The sequence below is a fragment of the Nerophis ophidion genome, linkage group LG20, assembly GCF_033978795.1.
Source record: "Nerophis ophidion isolate RoL-2023_Sa linkage group LG20, RoL_Noph_v1.0, whole genome shotgun sequence".
NCBI lineage: Eukaryota > Metazoa > Chordata > Actinopteri > Syngnathiformes > Syngnathidae > Nerophis > Nerophis ophidion.
Genome location: NC_084630.1, coordinates 28,802,717 through 28,822,637, shown reverse-complemented (window position 1 = coordinate 28,822,637; position 19,921 = coordinate 28,802,717). Strand labels below are relative to the sequence as shown.

The window sequence follows — 19,921 nt, the reverse complement described above, 5'->3', positions numbered from 1 at the left end:
TAGAGCTGATTAAGGGCATGGTAGCCTTATCCAAAAAGTGATGAAAGAAAATTGAAGAGGTTCTAGAACGGTGCCCTGCATGGTGTTACCAAACAAAAACAACAACAAAATTTAAAAACATATCGATTGTAATTATTTTGTATCCATCCATCTTCTTCCGCTTATCCGAGGTCGGGTCATGGGGGCAGCAGCCTAAGCAGGGAAGCCCAGACTTTCCTCTTGCCATACTTGCCAACTCTCCCGGATTTTCCGGGAGACTCGAAACTCAGCGCCTCCTGGGACAATTTTTTTCCCGAAAATCTCCCGAAATTCTGGCAGAGCTTGAGGCCACCCCCCCTCCAGCTCCATGCGGACCTGACTCAGCAATGTTGTGACCCTCTTAAACAGGACAATACTGCCATCTACTGTACATAGAATAGAATAGAATGTAATTTATTGATCCCTGGGGGAAATTCAGCACCACAGTTCGCTCACAATAAACAATGATAATAATAAATAATATAATATATAACAATATTATATATATATATGTATATGTATAATATCCAAGGCACTAACACACCCCCATACCATCACAGATGCTGGCTTTTGAACTTTGCGCCTATAGAAATCTGGATTGTTCTTTTCTTCTTTGTTCTGGAGGACACCATGTCCACAGTTGCCAAAAACAATTTGAAATATGGACTCATCAGACACAGAATGTCATGTCTGTTCATGTTTTTGTTTAGTTATGTTCTGTTTTGCTCCATTGGTTCTTGTTTTTCCACTCGTCTTATTACCATGTCAACCAAATAGTTTTCACCTTGTCTCCATGTCACGCACCCGTTTTCACCATTTACCATAGTATTATTTAAGCCCAAGTTACCAGGTAGCCAGTCTGGCAACATCACCTCCTTCCCACGTCTACCACTTGCTACGCACCTTGCAATGATCCATGTCCCGTTCACAGTTCCATGTCAAGTAAGTTTTTGTTTATAGTTCATAGTTAATTGCCTTTGTGCTAGTCATTTGTTTTTCATTAGTCAAGTTTGTTCTCCGCCATTGTGTGCGCCTTTTGTTTGTTCCTGTTTTTTTTTGTAGTTTATTAGTATAATAAAGATATGTACTTACATTCACGCCTTGCTCGTGCCAACTTTCCTTTGCCTCGGAAAAACAATCCACGCCCAAGTCCTAGTCGTGACACAGAACCATTTTCCACTTTGCATCAGTCCATCTTAGATGAGCTCGGACCCAGCGAAGCCGGCGTCGTTTCTGGGTGTTGTTGATAAATGGTTTCCGCTTTGCATAATAGAGTTTTAACTTGCACATACAGAATATGTAGCGACAAACTGTAGTTACTGACAGTGGTTTTCTGAAGTGTTCCTGAGCCCATGTGGTGATATACTTTACATACTGATGTCACTTTTTGATGCAGTACTGCCTGAGGGATCAAAGGTCACGGGCATTCAGTGTTGCTTTTCAGCCTTTTTCCAGATTCTCTGAAGCATTTGATGATTTTTCAGACCGTAGATGGTGAAATCCCTAAATTCCTTGCAATAGCTGGTTGAAAAATGTTGTTCTTAAACTGTTGGACAATTTGCTCTGGCATTTGTTCACAAAGTGGTGACCCTCGACCAATCCTTGTTTGTGAATGACTGAGCATTTCACGGAAGCTGCTTTTATACCCAAACATGGCACCCACCTGTTCCCAATTAGCCTGTTCACCTGTGGGATGTTCCACAAAAGTGTTTGATGATCATTCCTTAACTTTCTCAGTCTTTTTTGCCACGTGTGCCAGCTTTTTTGAAACATGTTGCAGGCATCAATTTCCAAACGATCCAATTTTTGCAAAAGTTTTAGTTTGATCTTTAAATATCTTGTCTTTGCAGTCTATTCAGTTGAATATAAGTTGAATAGGATTTGCAAATCATTGTATTCTGTTTTTATTTACCATTTACACAACGTGCCAACTTCACTGGTTTTGGGGTTTGTATTTGATCGCTTTGTATTTCAATTAATTACTTTTTGATAATATAACTGTGACCAGCTATGGTGTGTTTATGTACAGGGTATCAGTATAACAATTTGATAAACCATTCCTCCATAGGACCTAATATTATTACAGTAATGTTGTCATGGCAAAAAAGTAGTAAACAACATGCATTCAGCATTTTTCAAACAAAGACACATTTTAAAAAGGCAATTTAGCCATAATCAAGTTAAACTCCAGCATGTAGTAGATGTTTACTTTATACTGCAAACATTATAATCATCCTTGTTTTGAATTATCCGAGTGTTTGCATTGTTGGGTAGGACTTTTAAACAAACAGTGCGTGTAACAGAGTGCTGGAGATGCTTGTGCATGGCCAGATGGATCCAAATATGGGCGCCTCAAGCTTTTTAGGGGGATGTTTGCTTTATCAGTTCCTGGCCTCTGTACAGTGTGTGTGTGTGTGTGTGTGTGTGTTCTTGTATTTCTACCCTTCTTGAAACATCAAAAAGGAAAATGACCTTCCATATTAGGACCGGGGAAGAAGTTAGGACATAAATCACGGTCCCAATACGGAGAATAATACGAAAAATACAGTTATCTAATAGAGAATTTTTCATTTGCACCCCTGGTGGTAAAATCTATCAAAATGAGGGTGGTCCCAAAAAGGAGGGATTTTTCAAATTGACTGTGTGTCGGTTTTAAAAGTGCGCCCCCTCTGGTCGACATATGTAATAAAAAGTATGGTAAAAATTTGAAGTGCGCCCCCTCTGGCCAACATAATGAAGTAACAAGTGTGTGTAAGAAATTGAAATACTCCCCCTTCGGCCAAAATGTATTTTAAATAAATGTGTATATAGAGACATACTGCAATAACTTGAAGTAAATAATGAAGTTTAAAAACCAGTTACAAACAAAAAATTCAACAACAAAAAATGAACTAAAAGCAGTTTTTTTCTCACAATCTGTCAACTTTTTTCTTTTGAAATTGGGAACAAATTCTCATATTTTTTCTGTTTCTGTAATATTACAATATTTTCTTGTAAAATTTCTAACTTTTTAAATTAAAACCGTTACTTTTTAATGCAAAATTGTGACATTCTCAGATAAAATTCAGACTTTTATCACAATATTGCCATTTTTTTTTGGCACAATAGTGACATTTTTTGAGTTAAATTATGACTTTTGTCATCATTTTGCCGAGTAAAATTCCGATTGTTATTATAATATTGCCAACATTTTTAATTTTTTTTTATAAAATTGTGACTTTTGTCAAGAGAAATCCTAAAATTGCCAACATTTGTAGCTTTTCTTGTAAAATTGCGCCTGTTATTGAGTAAAATTCCAACTTTTTTCATAATATTGCACAAATGTTACATTTTTCTTGTAAAATTTTGACTTGCATTGAGTAAAGTGACGACATTATTACAATAATGCCCAAATTCAAAGTTTTTCTTGTCAAACTCATTTTCCACAACAAGCTTTTTTAATATTTGCATGGCATGTATATATTATTAATATTGTAAATACACATCTTTATATATCTAGAATTGGTGGTCCAAAAGAGGTAGGCATTTTTCAGAGGTCTCAAGAAGGTAAAAAGAATGTGTGTGTGTGTGTGTGTGTGTGTGTGTGTGTGTGTGTGTGTGTGTGTGTGTGTGTCTGTAAGTGTGCTTGCTTGCGTGCGTGCGTGTTCTTGTATTTTTACCCTTTTTGAGACATCAACAAGGAAAAGTTCCTTCCATATGAGGACCGGTGAAAAAGTTGGGACCGAAATCATGGTCCTAATACGGAAAACCCCATTGCATGTAATAGAGAGCCAAGTACTGGAGTCTGTGAACATTGCTCCAAAGTCAGGATTTTTTTGTTGATTTGATGTGCATACAAAAGTAAACATTGACAAGTGCAAAGGCGTCAATATGTGATAAAAAAAAGACTTCCCTATTCATCCCTGGAAAAAAACCCTTATTTTACAACTACTAGTGCTGACGTAAGACAACCCGCGTCCCATATGTGACCATAGGATGAACAAATACACTACGGTACTAAGATTATAGTGACCATTAACAGTTAGCTTCTACAGCTGGGTTGCCCAAAGTGCGGCACAGGGACCATCTGTGGCACTCGTTTGTCATCGGCCTTAAGCACATTACAAAAAAAACAAACTAGAGATCTTATTTGCACCCTTGGTGGTGAAATCAATCAAAAATAGGGTGGTCCCAAAAAGGAGAGATTTTTCAAATTGACTGTGTTAAAAGTGCTCCCCCTCTGGTCAACATATGAAATAGTAAGTGTGTGTAAGAAATTGAAATGCGCCACCTTTGGCCAAAATTAATACAAACAATATTTATAAAGAGACTTGAAGTAAATAATGATGATTAAAATTCAATTACAAACAAAAAATAAATTTACTAAAAGCTTATTTTTTTATATTTGCATAGAATATATATATTATTATTAATGTTGTAGATACACATCTTTACATATCTAGAAAGGGTGGTCCAAAAGAGGTATGCCTTTTTCTGAGGTTTCAAGAAGGTAACAAGAATGTGTGTGTGTGTGTGTGTGTGTGTGTGTGTGTGTGTGTGTGTGTGTGTGTGTGTGTGTGTGTGTGTGTGTGTTCTTGTATTTCTACCCTTCTTGAGACATCAATGAGGAAAAGTGCCTTCCGACCGGTGAAAAAGTTGGGACCCAAATCACGGTCCCAAAACGGAAAACCATTGCATGTAATAGAGAGCCAAATACTAGAGTCTGTGAACATTGCTCCAAAGTCAGGATTTTTTTGTTGATTTAATGTGCATACAAAAGTAAACATTGACAAGTGCAAAGGCGGCAATATGTGATAAAATAAGACAGCAGCTAAAAAAGGACTTCCCTATTCATTCCCGAAAAAAACCCAGCTGATTTTACGACTTCTAGTGCTGACGTAAGACAACCTGTGTCCAATATGTGACCATAGGATGAACAAATACACTACGGTACTAAGACTATAGTGACCATTAACAGTTAGCTTCTACAGCTGGGTTGTCCAAAGTGCGGCACAGGGACCATCCGTGGTCCGTACCTCGTTTGTCATCGGCCTTAAGCACATTACAAAAAACAAAAACTAAAGATCTCATTTGCACCTCTGGTGGTGAAATCTATCAAAAATCGGGTGGTCCCAAAAAGGACCGATTTTTCAAATTGACTGTGTTAAAAGTGCTCCCCCTCTGGTCAACATATGAAATAACAAGTGTGTGTAAGAAATTGAAATGCGCCACCTTTGGCCAAAATTAATAAAAAAAATATTTATAAAGAGACTTGAAGATAATAATGATGATTAAAATTCAATTACAAACAAAAAATACATTTACTAAAAGCTTATTTTTTTTATATTTGCATAGAATATATTTATTATTAATGTTGTAGATACACATCTTTATATATCTAGAAGGGGTGGTCCAAAAGAGGTAGGCATTTTTCTGAGGTCTCAAGAAGGTAACAAGAATGTGTGTGTGTGTGCGTGTGTGTGTGTGTGTGTGCGTGCGTGTGTGCGTGCGTGCGTGTGTGTGTGTTCTTGTATTTCTACCCTTCTTGAGACATCAACGAGGAAAAATTCCTTCCATATTAGGACCGGTGAAAAAGTTAGGACCCAAATCACAGTCCCAATACGGAAAACCATTGCATTTAATAGAGAGCTAAATATTAGAGTCTGTGAACATTGCTCCAAAGTCAGGATTTTTTGGTTGATTAAAGGTATATACAAAAGAAAACATTGACAAGTGCAAAGGCGGAAATATGTGATAAAACAAGACAGCAGCTAAAAAAGGACTTCCCTATTCATTCCCGAAAAAAACCCAGCTGATTTTACGACTTCTAGTGCTGACGTAAGACAACCTGTGTCCAATATGTGACCATGGGATGAACAAATACACTACGGTACTAAGACTATAGTGGCCATTGACAGTTAGCTTCTACAGCTGGGTTGTCCAAAGTGCGGCATAGGGACCATCCGTGGTCCGTACCTCGTTTGTCATCGGCCTTAAGCACATTACAAAAAACAAAAACTAAAGATCTCATTTGCACCTCTGGTGGTGAAATCTATCAAAAATCGGGTGGTCCCAAAAAGGACCGATTTTTCAAATTGACTGTGTTAAAAGTGCTCCCCCTCTGGTCAACATATGAAATAACAAGTGTGTGTAAGAAATTGAAATGCGCCACCTTTGGCCAAAATTAATAAAAAAAATATTTATAAAGAGACTTGAAGTAAATAATGATGATTAAAATTCAATTACAAACAAAAAATACATTTACTAAAAGCTTATTTTTTTTATATTTGCATAGAATATATTTATTATTAATGTTGTAGATACACATCTTTATATATCTAGAAGGGGCGGTCCAAAAGAGGTAGGCATTTTTCTGAGGTCTCAAGAAGGTAACAAGAATGTGTGTGTGTGTGCGTGTGTGTGTGTGTGTGTGCGTGTGTGTGTGCGTGCTTGCGTGTGTGTGTGTTCTTGTATTTCTACCCTTCTTGAGACATCAACGAGGAAAAATTCCTTCCATATTAGGACCGGTGAAAAAGTTAGGACCCAAATCACAGTCCCAATACGGAAAACCATTGCATCTAATAGAGAGCTAAATATCAGAGTCTGTGAACATTGCTCCAAAGTCAGGATTTTTTGGTTGATTTAATGTATATACAAAAGAAAACATTGACAAGTGCAAAGGCGGAAACAGTTAGCTTTTACAGCTGGGTTGTCCAAAGTGCGGCACAGGGACCATCCGTGGTCTGTGACTCGTTTGTCGCCGGCCTTAAGCACATTACAAAAAACAAAAACTAGAGATCTCATTTGCACCCTTGGTGGTGAAATCTATCAAAAATCGGGTGGTCCCAAAAAGAAGCGATTTTTCAAATTGACTGTGTTAAAAGTGCTCCCCTTCTGGTCAACATATGAAATAACAAGTGTGTGTAAGAAATTGAAATGTGCCACCTTTGGCCAAAGTTAATAAAAAAAATATTTATAAAGAGACTCTAAGTAAATAATGAGGATTAAAATTCAATTCAAAACAAAAAATACATTTACTAAAAGAGTATTTTTTTATATTTGCATAGAATATATATATATATATATATATATATATATATATATATATATATATATATATATGTATACATATATTAGCCTTCCGCCCGATTGTAGCTGAGATGGGCGCCAGCGCCCCCCGCGACCCCGAAAGGGAATAAGCGGTAGAAAATGGATGGATGGATGGATATATATATATATATATATATGTATGTATATATATATATATGTATATATATATATATATATATATATATATATATATATATATATATATATATATATATATATATATAATATTAATGTTGTAGATGCAAATGTTTACATATCTAGAAAGGGTGGTCCTGAAAAAGTAGGCATTTTTGGAGGTCTCAAGAGTACAAGTGTGTGTGTGTGTGTGTGTGTGTGTGTGTGTGTGTGTGTGTGTGCGTGCGTGCGTGTGTGCTCGCGTGTGTGTGTGTGTGTGTGTGTGTCCAAAGCAAACACAACACTGTTGCTGGAAAAAAGTGAAGGCCTCATTACTGCACCCATGCACTGTACAGGTCCAAAGTCCAGTAGCAATATTGTGTGTGTTTGACCAGTTTGTCAGTGTTTGCTTTGCTTATGTCCATATAGGGAGTATGCATGTACTTGTTGCTCGGCAACACAAGTAAGAGTTTTGACAGCCTCAAAGGCAAAGATTAGTCATCCATTTAGGCGTGTCTGGTTAAAGAACCTCAGTGTAAACCGTGGGGTCGTTTGCCTTGTTTATCTTATACTTGCATTTTCTCCCCGTCTCGACACCGCCCTTACGTAACACACATTTCCATCACCCAAAAATGGTACTCCGTCGCCGTGACAACCGCTCAAACACAGCCATGTCATGGCGAAAAGATTAAAAAAAAAAGGACACCACTTTTTTCATGCTGGTTTATTTTTTTTTTCCAGACATGCAAACACACACACATAAAAACTTTTTTTTCGGAGCGGTTTTACAAACCCAAAGGGGACCTGTCTTACATTTCCGACTTTTCAAACTCGCGTGTATGTTTAAAATGTGCTTCTTTGTGTTGTGGAGGTTGGTGTGTTTTTAAGGCAGCAGTAGTATGGGAGGTAAAGACCTTTACTTCATAGTCAGGGTATTTTTAATAAAAGTAACTTACTATAGTGACCTGTCCATTTTCCTCTCCTCTCCTTATCAAACAACTTTCATCTCCTCTCTCGTGTTTTCCCACTTTGCTTATTTGGTGTAACAGCTTTTATTACTCAGTGTGTGTGTTTGCATGTGTGTGCTGTCCTGTCCACTGGACCCTTTAGCTGGAAGTGCGCACGGTGGTTTTTGTGACTGTGGTCTTAGTGCTCCCTGGGAAGAAGAAGAGGAAGAAAAAAGGGCAAAAATTAACATTAGTATCAGTGTTTATGCCATTTTTAATTCAACCTCTTGAGAACGAGTGTCCTCTGCAGTGGACATTTGTGGTTGCTCTGTGTCTTTTGTCCGAGTTTTTGCCCACAAAAGTCCACAGCAGTGGACACTGGTTCCTGAGGGGGATATGACTGCCAGGGGGGCCTCACTCACCTGAGACAATTGGCCTTACACAAAGAAGAAAAAGGAAAAAGACAAGAATAAATGGTATGTTCGAGCGATCTTTTGAGAGGTTTTAAAGAAAATGTGTGTCTTGGCTCTACCTGGACTCTTCGGTATCCAGCAAGCTCCTGTAGGTCGCAATCTCCTGCTCCAGTCTGGTCTTGATGTCCAGCAACATCCTGTAGTCCTGGCCCTGCTGCTCAATGCTGGCGCGCACGTTGGCTAGTTCCCCCTCCAGCATGTTGATGGTGGTCTGGAAGTTGGCAAGCATTGCGCTGTAGCGAGACTCCGTCTCCCCCAACGTGTTCTCCAGCGCCCCTTTCTGCATAGGCGTAAGAAAGCGGCGCAGAAGCAAGCGTTTAGTTGCAGCGTCGACACAGCGGGTGTCATTCAAAGCTCAGAGGAGTACGGCAAACCTGCCACACCCCGGATTATGATAACTGACATCTTTGTTGCAAAAGTCACAGGGTCACCATCTGGAACCTTTGGCCTTACAAAGTCAAGTTCTGCATTCCTTCCCTTTCCTTCAAGCTTTTTTTTAATGTCTACCACGATCTGAAAAACGCCTGTGAAATGTTTTCGTCTCCCCGCCAACCACCCCCCCCCCCCCCCCGAACACATTCTTCAAAAGCCCCCCCTTCTGCAGCCTTTATCAGCGGACAAGAGAGGCTGCTTTGAGGTTTGCTCATATAAGGCCGGATTGTGAGGCGCTCTGTTTTGTCTCTTACCATACTGAGCTGAGACTGCAGCTCGATCTCCAGACCCTGCAGCGTGCGTCTCAAGTCCCCGACCTCTGTCTTGGTCGTCTGGATGATCTCTGTGCTGACGGTCACTTCCTTAGACAGGGCAGCCGACTAGAAAGATAAAATGGAAAATCACCTTGGAAAAGAGACTAAATGGAGAGATTCCGTTGTCTATGGTTGTTCTAGTTCATTCAGGTCATCGTATTCTGAAGGTTTTTAGTAGATCGTAAGTGGGCGGTTCAGTTCTGACGGATCTAAGGCTATGAGCATGAATTGATGAGTTTGGATGACAGGTGAAAAGTCTTCTAAGACAAACCGCACAGTTCAGTTGCGATCGATTCAATGCCCTTCGAAAGGTATTAGTTGGGTTTTTCGCGGCAATTTGGATTACCTTCTCGTTAAACCAAGCCTCCTGGTCGCGGCGGTGTTTGTCGGTGATGGCTTCGTACTGGGCGCGCATCTCCTCCATGATTCTGCTGAGGTCCTGCTGGGGTGCGGCGTCAACCTCCACATTGACGTTGCCAGAGAGCTGTGATCGCATTGCCGCCAGTTCCTAAGCAAGGCAAATATTTTAACATTTTAAACATCCGGTCAGGTGTGTGTGTCCGACGGACAGGTTGACGCTTCTTGTACCTCGGCGTGGTTCTTCTTGAGGTAAGCCAGCTCATCTTGCAGGCCTTCGATCTGCATCTCCAGGTCCGCTTTGGTCAGAGTGGTCTGGTCAAGCAGGCGGCGTAGGTTGGCGATGTCGGCCTCAACAGACTGGCGCATCATCAGCTCGTGTTCGAATCTATTTTGGAGAAGAGGGTAAGATAAGGAAATCCAATGTTTGCTAGCAGGAGGTACAACCTCCTTACTTAGTTCTGAAGTCATCGGCAGCCAGTTTGGAGTTGTCAATCTGGAGGAGGATGTTTGCGTTGCCGATGGTGGCGGCCATGATCTTAATTGGAGAAAAATGAGTTTGTTTTACTGGCTCCAAGCATTACCATTTGAAGCAAGGATGAGTTAAGTCAATCAAATCATGGTTCAGGGTGGTAACATTGCTAAACTTTATAATGATTGACAATAGTGCAGAAGTACCTTGTCCTTCAGGTCGTTGATGATGGCCCAGTAGTTGCTGTAGTCCCTCTCAGCTGCAGGGCCCTTCTGCTCGTAGTACTCTCTGATCTGCTTCTCCAACTTAGCGTTGGCAGCCTCAAGGGAGCGCACTTTCTCCAGGTAGGAGGCCAGACGGTCGTTCAGGTTTTGCATGGTGGCCTTCTCGTTCAGTTGAACGCTGTTCTGGTCCAAAGCGTGGGACAGGTCGAAGGTGCCCGCTCCGGATCCGTAGCCGCCGCCAAACCCGGAGGAGACGGTGCGCATTGTGGCAGAAGAGATGCGAGGACCCCCAAAGCTCAGACCGGACAAGCTCTGAGCCCTCGGAGCGGTTCTGGTTGAGTAGCTGTAGCTCTGCCGGGACTTCATCGCTGGCCCGCTGCTGATGCTGTAGCTGGACTGCATAACTGCTGAGAGGCTTCAGGAGAGGAGACGAGAGGTGTTAGAGAACTGGAACCAGGAGTGGAGTCCGTTAGCGAGAAGCAGCCTCCTGATATAGTGCTGGTCCTGGGGCGGGCCTGGCTGGGGGAGGGAGGGAGGGGAAGAGGGAGTTTTCCTCTGCAAGATCTCCACTGGCTCAACAGACGCACCATTTGTTTTCCTTTAAGGACCAGGGTTTTTTTCCCCTCTCTCCCCCTATGAGGGCACTCTCATGGAATGTGTGTGTGTTTCTGCTTTTGTGTTCATGTTTCACAGAGTTCTGCTGGTGTGTGTGTGTGTGACACCTCTACTGTTTAATTTCTGCATGCTTATCTAAATACCTGCTTGTCTGGTCTCCTTCATTCAGGTTTGAATAGTGGCATGTAAATGGAAAGTTGGTTACTGTCACAACTTTCACATCATCATGAAAAAAAAATAAAAAAGACTCCATGATGCATTCACCCTTGCTCTTGTTTTATAACTTCTTATCTCAGGGTTGTTCTTCTTAACTACGAGACAGCTTATATTGTTACTTATTGACGGTAGCAACAAAAAGGAATCCGCCGCCCCATTGTTCGCCATATCACGCTCAACTTCCCCCCTCAGTTCCTGTGTGTGTGTGTGTGCGTGTGTATGTGTGTGTTCTTGTATTTCAACCCTACTTGAGACATCAACAAAGTTAAAATTAAAGTTAAAGTTAAAGTCCCAATGATTGTCACACACACACCAGGTGTGGCGAAATTATTCCCTGCGTTTGACCCATCACCCTTGATCACACCCTGGGAGGTGAGGGGAGCAGTGAGCAGCAGCGGCGGCTGCGCCCAGGAATAATTTTTGGTGATTTACTGTCAAAGCGCTTTGAGTACCTTGAAGGTAGAAAAGCGCTATACAAGTACAACCTATTTATCATTTAACCCATTTATTTAACCCCCAATTCCAACCCTTGATGCTGAGTGGCAAGCAGGGAGGTAAAGGGTCCCATTTTTATAGTCTTTGGTATGACTCGGCCGGGGTTTGAACTCACGACCTACTGATCTCAGGGAGGGCACTCTAACCACTGTGAAGGAAAAGTAGCTTCCATATGAGGAGCAGTGAACAAGTTAGGACCGAAATCAAGGTCCCAACACGTAAAACCATTGCATCTAATATCCATCCATCCATCCATTTTCTACCGCTTATTCCCTTTTGGGGTTGCGGGGGGCGCTGGCGCCTATCTCAGCTACAATCGGGCGGAAGGCGGGGTACACCCTGGACAAGTCGCCACTTCATCGCAGGGCCAACACAGATAGACAGACAACATTCACGCTCACATTCACACACTAGGGACCATTTAGTGTTGCCAATCAACCTATCCCCAGGTAAAACCATTGCATCTAATAGAAAATGCCTAATTTGCACCCCGGGCGGTAAAATCTATCAAAATGAGGGTGGTCCCAAAAGAAAGGGGTATGTGTCGGTTTTAAAAGTGCTCCTCCTCTGATCAACATATGAAATAACAAGTGTGTGTAAAACATTTAAGTGCTCCCTCTCTGGCCAACATATAAAATAACAAGTGTGTGCAAAAAATTGAAGTGCTCCCCCTCTGGTCAACATATGAAATAACAAGTGTGTGTAAAAAATTGAAGTGCTCCCCCGCTGGCCAACATATGAAATAACAAGTTTGTGTAAAAAAATTGAAGTGCTCCCCCTCTGGTCAACATATGAAATAACAAGTGTGTGTATAATAGTACTGCACACATGTTCAGTTTTCCTTGCAAGATTTTGAGTTGCGTTGCGTAAAATTACGACTTTTATTATAATACTGCCACATTTTTGTTGTGAAATTGTAACCTTTTTCTTGTGACATTCCAACTAATTTTTCACAACAAGCTTTTTTTATATTTGCGTATTATGTTTATATTATTATTGTTGTAAATACAAATCTTTATATATCTAGAAAGGGTGGTGCTAAAGAGGTAGGCATTTTTTGGAGGTCTCAAGAAGGTAACACATATAAGAATGGGTGTGTGTGTGTGTGTGTGTGTGTGTGTGTGTGTGTGTGTGTGTGTGTGTGTGTGTGTGTGTGTGTGTGTGCGTGCATGTGTGTGTGTGCGTGTGTGTGTGTGTGTGTGTTCTTGTATTGCTACTTTTCTTCAGACTTCAACAAAGTTAAAGTTAAAGTCCCAATGATTGTCACACACACTCCAGGTGTGGCGAAATTATTCTCTACGTTTGACCCATCACCCTTGATCACACCCTGGAAGGTGAGGGGAGCAGTGAGCAGCAGCGGTGGCTGCGTCTAGGAATCATTTTTGGTGATTTAACCCCCAATTCCAAGCCTTGATGCTGAGTGGCAAGCAGGGAGGTAAAAGGTCCCATTTTTATAGTCTTTGGTATGACTCGGCCGGGGTTTGAACTCACGACCAACCGATCTCAGGGAGGACACTCTAACCACTGTGAAGGAAAAGTAGCTTCCATGTGAGGACCGGTGAACAAGTTAGCACTGAAATCACGGTCCCAACACGTAAAACCATTACATCTAATAGAAAATGCCTAATTTGCACGGGGTAGTGAAATCTATCAAAATGAGGGTGGTCCCAAAAAAAAAAGGGGTATGTGTCGGTTTTAAAAGTGCTCCTCCTCTGATCAACATATGAAATAACAAGTGTGTGTAAAAAATTTAAGTGCTCCCCCTCTGGCCAACATATAAAATAACAAGTGTGTGTAAAAAATTGAAGTGCTCCCCCTCTGGTCAACACATAAAATAACAAGTGTGTGTAAAAAATTGAAGTGCTCCCCCTCTGGCCAACATATAAAATAACAAGTGTGTGTAAAAAATTTAAGTGCTCCTCCTCTGGCCAACATATGAAATAACACGTTTGTGTAAAAAAAATTGAAGTGCTCCCCCTCTGGCCAACATATGAAATAACAAGTGTGTGTAAAAAATTGAAGTCCTCCCCCTCTGGTCAACATATGAAATAACAAGTGTGTGTAAAAAAACTGAAGTGCTCCCCCTCTGGCCAACATATAAAATAACAAGTGTGTGTAAAAAATTGAAGTGCTCCCCCTCTGGTCAACACATAAAATAACAAGTGTGTGTAAAAAATTGAAGTGCTCCCCCTCTGGCCAACATATAAAATAACAAGTGTGTGTAAAAAATTTAAGTGCTCCTCCTCTGGCCAACATATGAAATAACACGTTTGTGTAAAAAAAATTGAAGTGCTCCCCCTCTGGCCAACATATGAAATAACAAGTGTGTGTAAAAAATTGAAGTCCTCCCCCTCTGGTCAACATATGAAATAACAAGTGTGTGTAAAAAAACTGAAGTGCTCCCCCTCTGGCCAACATATAAAATAACAAGTGTGTGTAAAAAATTGAAGTGCTCCCCCTCTGGTCAACATATGAAATAACAAGTTTGTTTAAAAAAATTGAAGTGCTCCCCCTCCGGTCAACATATGAAATAACAAGTGTGTGTATCAATCAATCAATCAATCAATGTTTACTTATATAGCCCTAAATCACTAGTGTCTCAAAGGGCTGCACAAACCACTACGACATCCTCGGTAGGCCCACATAAGGGCAAGGAAAACTCACACCCAGTGGGACACCGGTGACAATAATGACCCAGTGGGACGTCGGTGACAATGATGACTATGAGAACATGATACTGTGATACTGATGATACTGATGACTATGAGAACATATGAGAACATAATACTGTGAAAGATCAATCCATAATGGATCCAACACAGTCGCGAGAGTCCAGTCCAAAGCGGATCCAACACAGCAGCGAGAGTCCCGTTCACAGCGGAGCCAGCAGGAAACCATCCCAAGCGGAGGCTGATCAGCAGCGCAGAGATGTCCCCAGCCGATACACAGGCGAGCAGTACATGGCCACCGGATCGGACCGGACTCCCTCCACAAAGGAGAGTGGGACATAGAAGAAAAAGAAAAGAAACGGCAGATCAACTGGTCTAAAAAGGGAGTCTATTTAAAGGCTAGAGTATACAAATGAGTTTTAAGGTGAGACTTAAATGCTTCTACTGAGGTGGCATCTCGAACTGTTACCGGGAGGGCATTCCAGAGTACTGGAGCCCGAAATATAATAATAGTACTGCACACATGTTCAGTTTTCCTTGCAAGATTTTGAGTTGCGTTGAGTAAAATTACGACTTTTATTGTAATACTGTAACCTTTTTCTTGTGACATTCCAACAAATTTTTCACAACAAGCTTTTTTTATATTTGCGTATTATGTTTGTATTATTAATGTTGTAAATACAAATCTTTATATATCTAGAAATGGTGGTCCTAAAGAGGTAGGCATTTTTCGGTGGTCTCAAGAAGGTAACAAATATAAGAATGTGTGTGTGTGTTTGTGTCTGTGTGTGTGTGTGTGTGTGTGTGCTCTTGAGTGTGTTGCTTTTGGCCTCTACCACTGCATGTTTTAGGGCGGATACAGTGTGTATTGTGTGTCGTTTTGTGTGTGAATGTACCTCCTTATCTCACTTTTGGGCTCTGGGCCAACTTCTCCCCACTGGTGGAGATGGGAGAGGCTTGCAAGGTCATCACCTCTCGGCCAAAAGGAAAATGACTCATGCCTCTGATGTTCTTCATGCATGAGCAGGGATTGGTTCTGCGGTACTGCTGAGAGAGGTTGCACTGATATGTTTTATTAAACTATGCTGTACACGTTTCATTGTTGTGTGTCCACTTTGTTAGGAACTGAAGTGAACACACAACAACGTCATATACTTGCAAATGAGCGGTAAAAAAAAAAACATGCTGCGCTGCAATGAAATTTAAGTTAAAAAGTGTACGGACTACTTCATAAAAGTTTTACAGTTCCCTTAATTAAAACACCACTCATTTTTTTGTGATGTGGTGTTCTTGTAGTGGTGGTGCAGGCTGCTGGTCCCAGAGTGATGCATTGCACTTGTGTGGGAATTTTCACATTCCCTCGCTAAAATGACTACATTATTTTTGTAATATCACAACAATATTCTGAGAAGATTTCTACTTTGTCTTCTTTCAGTCACACGGTAATGCAAATACAGTACTCGCCAAAAGTTTGGACACACCTTCTCCTCATTCAATGTGTTTTCTTTATCTTCATGACTATTTACATTGTAGATTGTCACTGAAGGCATCACAACTATGAATGAACACATGTGGGGTTATGGACTTAACATCAATCAATCAATCAATCAATGTTTATTTATATAGCCCTAAATCACAAATGTCTCAAAGGAATGTGTGAATCACTGAAAACATATTTTATGTTCTAGTTTCTTCAAAATAGCCACCCTTTGCTCTGATTACTGCTTTGCACACTCTTAGCATTCTCTCCATGAGCTTCAAGAGGTAGTCACCTGAAATGGTTTCACCTTCACAGGTGTGCCTTATCAGGATTGATAAGAGGAATGTATTGCTTTATCAGAGGGATTGGCCTTATTGTGGCCAAACAGCTCAATTTTTGTTTCATCTGACCACAGAGCTTTCCTCCAGATGATCTTATCTTTGTCCATGTGATGTCAGATGAAACAAAAATCGAGCTGTTTGATCGGAATACCCAGCAATATGTTTGGAGGAGAAAAGGTGAGGCCATTAATCCCAGGAACACCATACCCACCGTCAAGCATGGTGATGGTAGTGTTTTGCTCTTGGCCTGTTTTGCTGCCAATGGAACTGGTGTTTTACAGAGAGTAAATGGGACAAAAAAAAAAGGAGGGTTACCTCCAAATTCTTCAGGACAACCTGAAATCATCTGTCATGTCTTCTGATCATGTTTTGTTTAGTTGTCTTCTGTTACTTCAAGACTTCATTAGTTCCCGTTTGCACTGCCTTGTTTGTTTTGTCACCATGGTTACTCATTGTGTTCACCTGTCTCTGATTAGTGCTCGCCCGCTCACCTGCATCCCGAGCACTAATCAGAGGCAGTATTTAAACTTGTCTTTGTCCGTCAGTCGGTCTGGTGACATAGCTTGTTTTTACACCCCAAAGTTCATAGAACCATGCTCGTTTTCCTGTCAAGTAAGTTTTGTTAACTGTCCATAGTTTTGTCTAAGTTGTGTTTCCTCCTTGTGCGCGCCTCTTCTTTGTACTTTTTTGTAGCTTCTGAGTTAAAGATTAAATCATGTTTTTACCTGCACGCCATGTCCCGAGTAGTCCGTCTGCCTTCCTGGGAGAACGCCCCGCAGCAAGCTGGCCCCCTTAACATCATCAGCCCGGAGGTTGGGTCTTGGGTGCAGTTGGGTGTTCCAACAGGACAAAGACCCCAAACACACGTCAAAAGTGGTAAAAGAATGGCTAAATCAGGCTAGAATTGAGGTTATAGAATGACCTTCCCAAAGTCCTGACTTAAATGTGTGGACAATGCTGAAGAAACAAATCCATGTCAGAAAACCAACACATTTAGCTGAACTGCACCCATTTTGTCAAGAGCAGTGGTCAAAAATTTAAGCAGAAGCTTGTGGATGGCTACCAAAAGCGCCTTATTGCAGTGAAACTTGCCAAGGGACATGTAAGCAAATATTAACATTGCTGTATGTATACTTTTGACCCAGCAGATTTGCTCACATTTTCAGTAGACCAATGATAAATTCATACACTTTGTATCAGTCCATCTGAGATGAGCTTGGGCCCAGCAAAACCAGCGGCGTTTCTGGGTGTTGTTGATAAATGGCTTTCGCTTTGCATAGTAGAGTTTTAACTTGCACCTACAGATGTAGCGACCAACTGTAGTTACTGACAGTGGCTTTCGGAAATGTTCCTAAATCCATGTGGTGATATCCTTTACACACTGATGTCTCTTTTTGATGCTGTACCGCCTGAGGGATCGAAGTTCACGAGCTTTGCCACTTACATGCAGTGATTTCTCCAGATTCTCTAAACCTTTTGATGAAATCCCTAAATTCCTTGCAATAGTTTGTTGAGAAATGTTGTTCTCACTCTCTTTGGCAATTTGTTCACAAAGTGGTGACCCTAGCTCCATCCTTCTTTGCATTTCATGGAAGCTGCTTTAATACCCAATCATGGCACCCACCTGTTCCCAAATAGCCTGTTCACCTGTTGGATGTTCCAAACAAGTGTTTGATGAGCATTCCTCAATTTTTTCCTCCGTCTTTTTTGCCACTTGTGCCAGCTTTTTTTAAAACATTTTGCAGGCCTTTATAACAAATACATCATTCATGTAATTAATGTCATCCATTAGAAATAATCAAATCAAAATAAGTCGTTAAGTGATTGGCAAAATGCCAAACTAGAAAATTAATTCAATCAGTCTTTTTTGATACTACTTATGTGGGTTACTGATAAGCTGGGACCTATCCCAGGTGACTTTGGGCGAAAGGCTGGGCCCACCCTAGACCTAATAAATAACTTGTTTTATTGCTTGTCAACCGCTTACATTCAAGACATGTGCAGCTGTCAAAGACATATTGTTACAGCGGGCTTGTCTCTGCTCAACTTAAAAAAAAAAAACAGCGAGGCATTTTTTTTTGAGAACAGACATGCAAGATGCACCAGAACCAAAGGACAGTTGGGGGGTGGACAGGTTCTTTCACATCTCCTCTAGGAGCTGGGACATGTTTAGTCAACCTTGATGACAGAAGGAGTCCAAACATTGTGAAGAAGATGGACACACAATGACAAAAGTGGGCGTTTTTTCAACCAAACTAATGACTCATGCCTGACTGAATCTCCTCCACAATTACACACTTCTCTTGTTTTTAGTGACATTTGCATATTCAGACTGCCATCACTGTGTGTGTGTGTGCTGGACTGTTGCAACAGTACAGATTCTCCAATGAACTTTAGACTTGTACCCGGTATGATTTCAATAGGATTTGGAGCAAAGTCTGTGTGACACAATAGGAAAAAAAAAAAAAAAGATGACCACTCTTCCAGTAACAACACATCTAAATCTGTCCTCCCAAGTAACTATTTAAGTCTTGACATTTTTTTTTTAATTCCTGCTGTACAAACATAAATATACACATACATGTACATATACATTCACTGTACAAACATACATATACACATACATGTACATATACATTCACTGTACAAACATACATATACACATACATGTACATAAACATTCACTGTACAAACATACATATACACATACATGTACATATACATTCACTGTACAAACATACATATACACATACATGTACATATACATTCACTGTACAAACATACATATACACATACTGTACATATACATTCACTGTACAAACATACATATACACATACTGTACATATGCATTCACTCATGCACATAATCACGTTTCATCAAACAAATATTAACGATGTTTGCCCTAGGGCAGGGGTGTCAAACTCAAATACAGAGTGGGCCAAAATTTTAAACTGAACAAAGCCACGGGCCAAGGTTGAACAAATTCACCTTTTAATAGGGACCCAAACAAGTTTTGCATTAAACATTGAACAAGCAAGGCTTATATACAGTAACTTTATAGTGACATGCAAAATTGAGTTTCAAATAATAATAATAATAATTAAAAAATATCAATGGCAAATCAAATACAATTTAAATACAAATTTAATGCATCTTTTCTATTTGCAGCCTTCTGAGGTAAATATCAAAATATATTGTAGCGTCCCGAAAGAGTTAGTGCTGCAAGGGATTCTGGGTATTTGTTATGTTATGTTTATGTTATGTTACAGTGCAGATGTTCTCCCGAAATGTGTTTGTCATTCTTGTTTGGTGTGGGTTCACAGTGTGGTGCATATTTGTAACAGTGTTAAAGTTCTTTATACGGCCACCCTCAGTGTGACCTGTATGGCTGTTGACCAAGTATGTTTTGCATTCACTTATGTGTGTGTAATAGTCGCATATATTATACGAGTGGGCCTGCACGCTGTTTGTATGGAGGAAATGCGGACGTGACGACAGCTTGTAGAGAATGTTAAGGGCAGTGCCTTTAAGGCACGCCCTCAATATTGTTGTCCGGGTGGAAATCGGGAGAATGCTTGCCCCGGGAGATTTTCGGGAGGGGCACTGAACTTCGGGAGGATTGGCAAGTGTGAGAAATTGCGGTGTTACAGCGGCACCGCTGCTG

The 19,921-nt window shown here is 40.7% G+C and overlaps 1 protein-coding gene across 2 annotated transcripts; it reads right to left on the bottom strand.

Moving 5' to 3' along the window:
- Nucleotides 1–6,273: 6,273 nt before the first annotated feature.
- On the bottom strand, nt 6,274–10,917 carry krt94 (keratin 94). 2 transcript variants are annotated; one of them, XM_061880928.1, is made up of 8 exons: nt 10,423–10,917; nt 10,200–10,282; nt 9,976–10,132; nt 9,734–9,895; nt 9,328–9,453; nt 8,701–8,921; nt 8,591–8,604; nt 6,274–8,377 (listed from the first exon to the last, which is right to left on the bottom strand). In XM_061880928.1, exons 1-8 carry the CDS (start codon nt 10,840–10,842, stop codon nt 8,328–8,330), a joined length of 1,233 nt encoding a protein of 410 aa, XP_061736912.1. In that variant the 5' UTR covers nt 10,843–10,917; the 3' UTR covers nt 6,274–8,327. The 2 variants fall into 2 exon arrangements, with proteins under 2 accessions (XP_061736912.1, XP_061736913.1); XM_061880929.1 differs by lacking the exon at nt 8,591–8,604.
- Between the last annotated feature and the right edge of the window lie 9,004 nt (nt 10,918–19,921).